The sequence below is a fragment of the Sitophilus oryzae genome, unplaced genomic scaffold (assembly GCF_002938485.1).
Source record: "Sitophilus oryzae breed Bouriz unplaced genomic scaffold, Soryzae_2.0 scaffold_682_pilon_pilon, whole genome shotgun sequence".
Lineage (NCBI taxonomy): Eukaryota > Metazoa > Arthropoda > Insecta > Coleoptera > Curculionidae > Sitophilus > Sitophilus oryzae.
This window is the reverse complement of record NW_022147287.1, coordinates 4,609,031-4,621,252: the sequence shown is the minus strand read 5'-3', so window position 1 is coordinate 4,621,252 and position 12,222 is coordinate 4,609,031. Positions and strand designations below refer to the sequence as shown.

The window sequence follows — 12,222 nt, the reverse complement described above, 5'->3', positions numbered from 1 at the left end:
GAAAATCACCTAACCAATATATTACTACAAAACAAACACATTAGTGGTAAAATTAAACTTGTTTTAAATTTAAAAAAAGTTGTAGAAGATCTTTGAAATAGATAATAATATAAAAATATGTCATTATATATTTTTTTCCGCATTTCTTCCCATCAGAAGATTTTCAGATACAGAAGAATTGTTACTTACACGAAATGTGAAAATATTCTGTTTTCAAGCAAATTTTTACTCGTTGATCAATTTTATTGTGAACTCATATTTTCCTAAATACATCTCTGTGAAACTATGGCGAGTGCCACGACTATACTTTAGTTATAGACGATACTGTAGTTTTCGTTATACCTAGTTCTAGACCGCGACTATACAGCTACGTCAGTGGTCACGGGACGCGAGAACAAGGTCATATAAAGTGTCCGAAAAAGAACAAAGGATTTGACAAGGAGTGAAGCTACTAGTTTCGTTATACTATGGTAGAATCACAGTCCAAATAGGTCCAAACCAACGATTTTCAGCGCTATCGTAAATCAGACGCCGAAACCGCACAAAATGCCGTCTCTCACGAACCGAATCGACGCATTCGGCACCGGCATTCGATCGAATTTCTCTCCGCGTTTACCGATAGGCGTCGCGTCGGTGCACCGACCCAGTTCTGTGACGTCAGGGGGGTTACTTACTCAGACACCGATTACGACCGTGTGTTCTAATTACATAAGTCCGAAAAAAGTCATTAACACCTGTACGAATTCGCTTTTAACGTGGGGCTCCTGCTAGCAGGAGCGCAGCACGGACAAGAGGTGAAAGTGACGGAGCTGAGGTGTACAAAACAGTGCAGTATAAGACATTGGCGTAGGTGAGGCGGTATAAATCTTCGGTTATTCTGTCAACTTTTGCTAAAGGCAGGAATTAGTTTGGTTGTAGTACATTTGGTTGTAGCTTTTTTACATGTAATATTAACATGTAAAAAAAGATACTTAAATTGAATTCTGGTTGTCTTAACCTTATAAAAGATAGAAACTACATTTTGGATGCGAACATCCCAAGCAGCATTTGGACGTTATCTAACGTCGGGTATACGTCGCGTTCAATAAACCCGACGTCGGGTACCAACGTCGGTTCGACCGCTTGAAGACCCTTATTTGCACCTAAATGGGGAATACAGATTCGGGTCGCCTCGACGTCGGTATCTGACCTAATAATGTAATGTAATTCTACCAATTACCAACGTCATATTACGTTGGATTTTAGTCACTTAAAACTAGTCGCTAAGCACTTACGTTACGTTTGGTTTCATATTTGCTACCCAAAATACATAAAAACCTAACCAAACTACCTAATTACAAATGGATTCATAATCACTCCTCGAATATAACTATTTAAGTGCCTATCTAATTTCATATTATAATAATTCTGAATCATTAATCCAGACATCAGTTTTGTCAACGAAAGTCACTTTTTCGATATATCTGATTAAAATACACCGGAACACAACGAGCGCCTTCAAAATTGGGTAGATTTATGAAATAAAAATGTCTATAAAAAGGTAACTCGCAAAATATTTTTTTAATTTTCTAGCTGGTTTAATCATAAAACTGTACTGTGGTTCCCCCCAAACTCAACTTTATCAATATTATTCTACTAGAAATCGAAATGTGAATATAAATTTTAAAATCAAAAAACGATTACAAAATGGCTGACAATTGGATACTTGTTAAGAATGGCGGATTTCTGTGTCCGACTTAATATGAACTACCAATATACCAATTCCGACCGGGTCTCCAACTTTAGTCGTCTCACACGACCGAAGTCATCAAACCGGATGACCGGCAATCGTATTATGACGTATATAATTCCAACGTACGCCACGTAACCTCACTTTGCGCATCAGTGATTTGTGGATTTGTGCAACTCTATTTTAGTTTTTGTTTTCTCCTTAAAAAAAATTGGCAGCCACTTTTTTAAGTCTAACCTCGCATGTGGGAGGAGGATGGGGTCTGCTGGTTTCCTAAGCTAAAAAATGAAATTAAGATGCACCAGTGTAATGCAGCATCTCTTCCGGATAAAAAGCGTTTATGGGTGGAGGCAAGACATCACTACTACTATTATCATTTTGCAAAAGCCTCGATCTCTTTCTGAAAAATGTAGATGAATGTCTAAATGCCTTTTTAGTGTTTTTTACGCATAATAAAAAATGAAGTTTGTTTACAAAAACTTTTTATTAGGTTATGTTCATGATGTTCATTAGGTCGCAAATGCTACTTAATGGGTTGTATTTACGGACGTAAATAGAGATACGTAAATTAGGTTATAAATATGAACATAAAATACAACAAAATATAATTGGACGTTACTTTAGGGATTATCAGTAGGAGACGTATCCTATTCGGACAACGGGTAGACGTCGGGCTAGTTCAAGTATATGTACGTCGTGCAAGCCAACGTGGGAACGACGTTGGTAAATTAATAAAAATGGTACGTTGTTATTTTGTACGTCGACAGATCGTTGGATTTACCGACTCGGATCCAACGACGTCGCTTTTAATAAGAAAGCGACGTCACCGGTCGTATCACCAGCACCCGACCTAAATTTGCACAAAGTCTGACGTCGCTTCAGGTCATATTTAGTTCGAAGTCAGATAGATGCTACTTGGGATGTCAATCTGGGCACTGGCCAATATTTTGACCGATTGGGCATTTAATATGAAAAGAAAAAACGGCCAAGACTATAAGGGTTTGACGGTAAAAACTATTTGGAATGTAACAGCCAAGCTATTAAAGGAAAAATACCAAAAAGAATATAATATTAAATTTAATCCTTTTACTGACACCGAATTTAAAATATCCCGGAAGGCAAAAAGTGCCAAAAGGAAAGAATTGCAGATGGACCCTCTAAAAAGAAAAGAAAGCACTCAAATACAAAGAATTCAAATTGATGGTACGAAATTGTAATGACTCGATGGTTTGCAAAAACAAATATTTTTGTGTTATCCTACGAATTGGCATGGCGAGGACGAGAGGGAGAAAAATGTTTTGTTTTCTATTGATATTGATAATATAGGACAACCCAACGGTCGCATTGAATACAATGTTCCAAGATTGTTTTTAACTGTAAATCTTTCCCGGAAAATGGGTAAAGGGCTCAAGAACCTTCCTGTTGGGAAAAAATACGATTGTTCAGTCGGTGTCTATCAAAGCGAAAAAATTAGGTTTGGCTACGGAGAATGTAAAAATTGAGTAATTGATTAACCACAGTTCTGCTTAAACTGCTCGACGTTTAAAGCTTATTTTTGGCAAATGTGAGAAAATTTTATCCAGTTTGTATGTTAATAGAAATTCTTACTTTGCTTTATCATCACCATTACAAATTATTAATTCGACGCGAACGAAGTCGCGGGTACACGCTAGTTTAAGTGTAAAATTAATTCGAACTCTAGTGTGTAGTTGGTTTACTTATGAAGAATATACTACACATTTTCTTATATTGCTATTTTTTGACCGCAAATGGTAAAATTATAACTAAGAGCTTCTCGCCCGTCGAGTGATATGCACCCTGTACACTGCTACGCAATTCAGGATCTACGCCGATCGAGGGGCAAGGCGTAGGTAGATCGGAATGTATACGTATAGACGAGTGGCGGAATTTTGGCTTTTTTATATCGTAATTTGTAAACAGCGCTTATTTGTAAATAACGATCCTTTTTAGAGAGGTATTTTAGATAACAATCGATTTTTAGAAATGTTTTGACACCCTGGAAATACTACCACCGAGCATGTCATTGTTGCAACTTGCAACTGCGTTAATACGCCCGGCGGTGACCGCCTCATACTCTTTCAGATATTTAGCAATAAAATAAAGAAACCTGTTATTTTTAAGCTGTTTTTTATAAATAACTATAACAGTTTCAACTGTTATCTAAAAATAATAGTTTTGCCCATCAATGTCACAGAGTCAAACCTTCTTTACACGACAGATCATAAAGTATAAAGTCAGGAGATCAAGAAAAAAACAAGAAAATCAAGAGAAAGTAGTAAAAAATAAACAAATTGTTTTTCAAAAAAATCAATCCTTCAGTAAAAAATCAATTCCCTCATAAACTAAACCTTACCGACTCTACGCCACTGGCCGCCACTATCCAACCTCACGCGCCGCGTTATCTCCCAAACACGGCAGCGTGCAAGACAGGTGCGTACTTTTACCTGTCCACCGGCGAACAGGTAAAATCCGATAAAGGCAGGTATGCAAAAGCGTACGGGTCGGAGTGCGTTCGCTATTGCTCGTTTCACGCTCTCCGTCAACTTCTGTTCTCCCGATAAGAGGCGCGCAGTTCGCCCCAGGTACCGGCATTACTTACGGTTTTGATTGTTTAATTAATTAAAAAGGTAAATTAATTAACATTGTTTTTTAATTAACCTGAATTTTTTCATAGTTCGGAAAAAAATATATTTTTCAAAGCTTCTTGTTTATTCAGGTTAAATATTTTGACTCTGTCTAAATAAATTATTTTTGTTGATTGATTAATTAATTGTAGACGATCCGGGGACATACTGTATACAGTAGGTACGTCTCTGGATCGTCTGTAAAAAAGTAAAAACTGTTTTATTAAGATTTTGAGGGAATTCATTAGTTACGATTTTGATTGTTAATTAATTATATAATTAAAAAGGTAAATTATTAATTAAAATTGTTTTTTAATTAACTTTATTTTTTGTAGAGTTCAAAGAAAAAATTGTTGTTTCTGAAGCTTTTTGTTTATTTAAGTTAATATTATTTATATCTATCTCACTGTCTTTATATAAATTATTTTAAATTACTGCCACAATTTTGGCGTTGATTAATTTTTATCAATTGAAAATGTAAAAATTATATACATGATGTCTCCGGATATTTTTACAAGAGGAAAAGCTTTTTATTATTAACACTGAACACAGAAAAATGCATTCTTCATAAAAAAATTGTTTGTTATTGGTTAATCCCGTTTATATTTTCCAAATTTTCATACTGTTTTAGAGAAGATTAAAAAGAAACATGAAAATATGGTTGAATTTTTCTATAACTCCTATAAGTCAAAAGGCGTTTGTATGGTAATATAATTTTGATAACTATTATCACTCTTTCCGTAGCATTGAACTAAATAAAAGCAAAACAATAACTAAAATTCTATCAATAACAACCTCTCATATAATGAAAGTTAAAATAAATTTACGGATGTAATCAATCCTTACATTTTTGATGACAAATTTGGCTAATTTATCGCTATCTACAAATGAAGGCATGAGAATACAATAAATTTAAAAAGTACGGAATTTTCTAGTACTAAAAATTATACAAAGTTTTTCCTCTGCCATAACATAAAAAGTTATGAGACACATATTACGATAAGTTGTTTTAGCTTTTAAAAAAATTGTACTTGAATTTTGATAATGATAAATACATGAAGAGTTTGAGATTATTAAAGGACTTCAATATTAGTTAGTATACTCAGTCTCAATTTCCAAATGTCTTGTTTTATATAGTAATTTTAATAAAAAAACGACATTTAACAAAAACAACTTTTTTATTAACAATAATTAACTGCCACAGTTCGTATTAAGAGTTTCTTTAGATAAAGCTATATACAGGGTGTCCCAGAAATAAATGTAAGTATTTAAGGGGTGGTAGGTTTCAATAAAAGAAACATTTTTTCTCTTTATCGTTTTTCAAATAAGTCCAAAATAACGGAGTTATTTTACTTTGAAAATTTCCAAAAAAATATTTTTTGCTAAAATTTTGAGAACCACTCGATCTTTTCTTAATTTTCTTTCTTGTAAATTTAATCTACTACCTATGTTGCCACATTATCAAGAAATTATTTTTTTTAAATAAAAACTAAAAAAATTCCAAAAAAATTTTCAAAAATTCCGAATTTTCTAAATTTTTTTTCGCGAAAAAAAACCTCATAGGCGTGTTTCTGGGGTTGAACTATACTGCCACACCCTGTATATAAAGTTATTTATGACTTTTATCTATATGTATAAAAATGAAATGACGGCTTTAGTTACACTAAAACTCGAGAAATTTTCGACCGATTTGGCTAATTTGATTTCGAAATATTTGTAGAAGTCCAAGGAAGATTTACGTGGTAAGAAAATATGAAGAAATTGCAAGAAAAATAGTAAAAACAACAATAGAAAATACATTTTTTGACAACTGGTTTGATATCTTTAATGAAGTTAACATTATTTTTTTTATTTTAGATGCAGAATTAAAAACAAATATTTTTTGTATTCAATATGTTCTTAAACTTTTTAAGGTTGATTATTACTATACCCTCCATATCAGCTCCTTTCCGTTTGCATAAAATATTACATCATGTAAATGAATAGGATAATGCACACTATACGTTCCGTTTTCCTTCCCTTCCATATTCTTTCCTTCCATACATTTTTTTGCGGACGGAAGCGTTTAAGAAACAGCGTTGTCAAGTTCTTACATTTGTACCAGCTCTGTTAAAAAAAATTTTGCTGGTATTTATTCATTCCTTCACCCCTTAATTAAAACTATTACCTTTTTCAAAAGATACAAATTTTTAAAATAAAACTTTCGTAATTATATAAATTGTGCAATAAAAGGTATGGAACGGATACGGAACGGAAGCTTACGTATAGCGTCAATACAATAAAAAATACGGAACGGATATGGAATGGAAACGGAAGGTATAGTGAGAATCAAACTTTATATTTCATATGGCTCTTTCATGCAAAATTGGAAAATATCATTAGCTATGGCCTTGATAAAAAATTAACAAAGTGTGTGAAGGCAGGAATCAGACTTCACTTTACTTATAAGGCGGTACAGTCAGCGTGTTCTATATATTTATCATTAGTATCTATAATATTGGCATAAACGCCATTGGCAAATTAGTTCTCACCAAAATTAACGAAAATATAACCTTGTCTGAGGTCGACATACGGGCTGAATTCTTCGAAATTTTGTCAGGAGACGGAAAGTAAGAGGAGGTCGAGCGTCGATTTTGGAACTATATCAGTATTGGCGTGCGCACAGGTTAAAGACCGCCTCGCATTTTCGGTTATTACATAACCTTAAACTTGAAAAAATAGGCCAATGTCAAAGCCAGATATTCGTTTGATTAGAGTGATTCACATTTCACGAAAAAAGGCCAATAATAGTTTTTTTCGGTGATTTTTTCAGTATTTTAAAAAAAATATGCATCACTAATCACTATTGTATTTTCCGGTTATTAATAAATTAGATTCATAAACAATGAAATAGTCTATCAAGATATTACCCAAAATTATTTGAATTGGATGGAAAATATAACCAAGATAGTGAAAACCTCTAGAATCAGGGCTTAAAAACTTCTTTAACTTATTTAAAAAAATCAAAAGATGGTGGATTTTTTCATCCTACTAAGCCAGAGCAAAAATCCTTCTAGAATTCTACTAAATTTTCTCTTTAGTTATTGAAATCTCCAACATTTTTCCAAAATTTCAACTTTATTAAATGTAGGATTTCTACTGAGTTGGCAACATTGATAGTTTATGTCTTCTGTACGTCTATGATTACATATACATATTCCTTTCTTTGAACTTTTCAAGCTCACTGAGAATTCTTTATTTGTAAGTTTATGGCTTCCTTTTTACATTTCCTAAACCGTTATTCTACATCCCACGCAACAACACATTTTACTAAACAAAAACAAAAAAAAATGGTAAAAAATCTCCTCATTAGGTAAAGAAAGTCCTATCTCATACACATTATCTTAAAGCTCTATCTGACGTACGGTAACAGTGACTATTTTTTTTCTAACTAGACTTTGAATGTTGAGTTAAAGCATGGAGCTTAATTGGGTTAAAATACCAAAGAAAACAGACTGTCAGATTGGTACTAGTAAGATAGTACTAATTTGGATCTTGACAAATATAGACACCGTTAAAAAGGAAGTTTTCTAGGTTCTTGTTAGGTGAACACAAAAATAATTCTATTTAGTGTTATTTTTTATATAAAGATACACTAAAAAAAAATGCCAGAAACGGCAAATATTTTTTTGGGAATATTTATTAGCATTTTTTAGCAACCCTACTATGGGGCATACCTAATTAATTTTATTTTTAATCATAATATCCTAAAATTAATACAACAAACATAATATATTTTTTCTTTTCAGGTCACCTGTACTCACCCTAATAATATTAGTGACAGTTTTACACAGCGTTGCCAGTAGACATGTAAGTAAATCAATAAATTCTAAAAATTAAAGTTTCTTATGTATTTATTATACTAGGGAAAAGAAAATGTTGTCATTGTTGCAAAAGTTTGAACTCACCCTGTGGAATTGTTAAACAAATTAAGGAAATTTAAAACCATTTATTATCAAAATGCATATTTTCTTGATAGTTTGTTTTTTGATTCATCCTAATACTTTTTTTCTGTTAGAGATATTGGCTTTTGAAAAAAAGATAATAACAATCTACAACAATTTTCGCATGCTTTTGTGAAAATGATAGAGATCAACTTCTGCATTTAGAACCGTCTCTGCTAGGGTTACTGCCTCAACCCCAACAAACAATAATAATATGACGTTTAAATGACAGTGACATTACAAAAAAAAATAACCACTATTTCATAGGTGTATTGATTGGAATCAAGAGCATAAGCGTACCATTGCGATAAAAAAAAAGTAGTACAAGAATTAGTAGTCCCAGATAGAACTCCTGGTCTATAAGGATATCGAGAAGTGGATATCGTCGTCACTATGAAAACAATACAATTATGCCACCTAACTTTTTAGGCGTTACCATGAATTTGGTAATAATTGGTAGGTATACGTGGCGAAATAAAAGTATAAAAAAATTACCTACCTTTTAAAAATGGACAATTTTTCAAGTTTTAAAAATATTTTATTATAGACCAGCAGATTAAATCATATTTTGTTGTACTACTTTTTTTTATCGCATTGGTACCTATGCTTTTAATGCCAAAATTGCTGTAAATCGTTAGTGTCTTCTTCAAAAGCGAATAACTTCAATAAAAATAAAACTACTGAGATGAACGAGAAAACAAACTATTGAGACTAAATACATCTTAATGAAAAATTTATTTCTATATTCATTATTTCATTAAACGGCTCCACAGGATGACTCAAACTTTTTTCTGTGTGTGATTGCTGCTTTTCAAATTATATTTATCACACTGTATATATTTTTTGTAAGAAAATAATTATGTCCGGACTATGCTTTTGTAGTAGACCACAGTTTAAAACGGATTTAAGTACCGAGAAATGAGTGGTACTATGTCCATAAATCATATGTTTACAATCTGCACAATTATTATAATTGACTTATTTTCTCTGGGAGACATGTATGTCCAAAGGACCGCACAAAGAGATAATCGATTCTTAATGCATCTGCGTTTACCAAGAGGAAAAAAACTCGACAAAATGTGTTCATTAAGGAAGGAAGAGATTATAACAGGTACTCATACAACAAACAATATGTACCTTGCTCTAGAAAAAATACACGTTTTGATATATAATGTCACTAGCGTGTACCCGCGACTCCGTTCGCGTCGAATTAATCGTTTGTAATGGTGATTATAAAGCAAAGCAAGAATTTCCATTAACATACAAACTGGATAAAATATTCTCACATTTATGTCAGCATCAGAAAAAAAAAATATGGCGATATTATTATATAACTTGGTAATATTTGGGGGGTAGTTTCATCCCGTTGGAATTTGACTTTCGAAAAATCCGTTTGACAAAAATAAGCTTTTTACGTCAAGCAGTTTAAGCAGAATCGTGGTTAATCAATTACCCAACTTTTAAAAAATTTCAAAATATGTAAAAAAACAAAATAAATTATGCGTGTCCAAGCGTTTTCCCAAAAGACTAACAGTTTTTTAAATAACAAATATTGTAATATTTGAGGGACGTTTTCACTCTCTTGGAATTTGAGATTCAAGAAACCCCTCCTTATTGAACCTCTACACCTCACAGTCAATCCGTTGCCAAAAATCAGCTTTAAACGTCACAACCTTAGAATTTGAGTTTCGAAAAATCCCTTCTTATCGAACCTCTACACCTTAAAGTCAATCCGTTTTCCAAAAATCATCGTTTTACCTCAAGCGCTTTAAGCAGGATCGTGATTAATCAATGACCAGCTTTTTCGAAACAAATATGTAGAATTAGAATTAGAATAAGTGGGAGGGGGGTTAATCTCTGCGACCTTAGAGATCTATTGTGTCCCCCTTTCTTGAGTTATAACTCATCATACAGTCCCAGGACTTCCTACGGAGACCCGTGTCCCTCACAGAGGAGCTACGACCCAGGCCGGGTAGACGAAACGGTAGCTTGTGTCGCCTGTTGGGTTTAGAGGTAGGAGGTAGGCTCCCGACCCTTGGAGGAGGTGGTAGCTTGTATGCCACTTGCGGAGGATGGTCTCACGCAAGTGTCAGCCACCTCTCCTGTAGTTCTCTTTGGGTTTGGCCCCTTGGAACTTTCATTGTTACTGTTCCCAGTGTCGCTAGGGGGTTTCCCCACAGCTTCACCGGTGATGTTTTTATTACTATTATTACCAGATCTCATAGTGTTCCTATGAGTCGCTAGGGACAGTCGGTCCACTTCTACAGAGCCCCGCATGTAGAAGTAAGGGGTAAAATACAATGGGGTGCCCCCCGGTGCCCCAAGGTTGAGGCTGTCCGTAGCCCCGCCCGGTATCGTTATATGTCTTGGTGCAATTCCCTGGCCACGACACTACAGTCAGGGACAAGACGATGAGTGAGATGCTTCTTAGACCAAGCCAAGTGCTAGAGGGGATTCCCCCGAGCACCTGACCAGGAGCTTCCCCACCAACGACAAGGTCTTGCTCTCCTAGGGGAAGAAACAAATATGTAAAAATATGTAAAAAAACAAAATAAAATATACGTGTTTAAGGTTTTTTTCAGAAACTGGACCGTTTATTAAATAAAAAATATTGTAATATTTGAGGGGTGGTTTCGCCCCCTTGGAACTGGAATTTCGAAAAATCCTTTCTTATTGAACATCTACACCCTAGAATCAACCTGTATGTCAAAATTGAGTCACTTAAGGATTTTATATACTATAGTATAGATATAGATTTTAACAAAACGTCAACGGTTTATAACAGACGTGCTCTGCGTTTGTGTTGGTTATTATTACCGTATGATCGAAAAAAAAGCGGCGCGGCGTCCAGTTGGCTTGGAAATGACGATCATATTTTCCATATAAAATGACAGCAGTCCTCATTTCATAGCCAACGCTGACGCCGTTTTTATTCGATCATACGGTAGAGTTTATAAAGAATATTCAAATTACAATTATTGTATACCTATGTATGCCTTTTAATAATACAAAAGAAATGGAAATAAATTATGTAATTACACTTACAGAACAGCTTGTTATCGTAACGAATAACAGCTCTGATATACAAAGGCCCCGGTATCCACCTGGAGCTACCTCTAAATAACAATAATCTTATTACAAATAAAAGAAGGAACGGGATGCCGATTAACCAGAACACTTGGAAGAGAATAACTTGCTGTCCTGCGGCGCATTAATTCATACTGCCATTAATGCAGAACTATAATCATCGTCTTTTAAAAAAGCTCTGATTTATTATGGAACGTGAATAATCAAAACAGTCTGAATTGGTAGATTTGTTACTCGTTTTTAGTGTTTGAATTTCGTATTCCGAATTTATATTTACGTCTTACTCTAAAACAGCGTACATACTATGCCAGAAACAAACCGAAACATGCAAAGGTCGCATTTCGTCGCCCAACTTTGTACGCGTTTACGCAACATTATACGCTTAAACGCGCCTGAAAACTAATCGTGAGGAGAGCGAGGGGGGATTTTTTTGGGCGTTTTTTGTCGCCTCGTTCAATTTTGTTTTGTTTTGAGCTATTTTCAAAAGGTGGCGGTATCTATACCGGAGGCAAAGGATTTTTTTTTCATAAATCTCAGCGAAATAAGTAAACCTAGACGTTTCTAAAATAGCTGTTCTTACGATGATATTTCCATATACAGGGTTGTTCACCACATACGACACGGAGTATTGTAGCTAAACGATTAGATTTTCACAAATTATAAGTTTTGGGTTCGTTGAAGAACTATTAGAGCTACAATTTAAAAATATTTTTACAAGATACAGAGTGTCCCAAATGAATAAAAAATATCAAAGTTGTATTTTTTTAAATGGAACATC

The 12,222-nt window shown here is 33.9% G+C and overlaps 1 protein-coding gene across 4 annotated transcripts in view; it reads left to right on the top strand.

Annotated features, from left to right (window-relative positions):
* Positions 1–12,222, top strand: part of LOC115888070 (papilin) — a 156,217-nt gene that overhangs the window by 86,011 nt on the left and 57,984 nt on the right. For all 4 annotated transcript variants that reach the window (XM_030907640.1, XM_030907641.1, XM_030907642.1 and 1 more), the window contains exon 2: positions 8,163–8,223. In XM_030907640.1, coding sequence (XP_030763500.1) covers positions 8,163–8,223 — 61 coding nt within the window. The remainder of the gene's footprint in view (positions 1–8,162; positions 8,224–12,222) is intronic.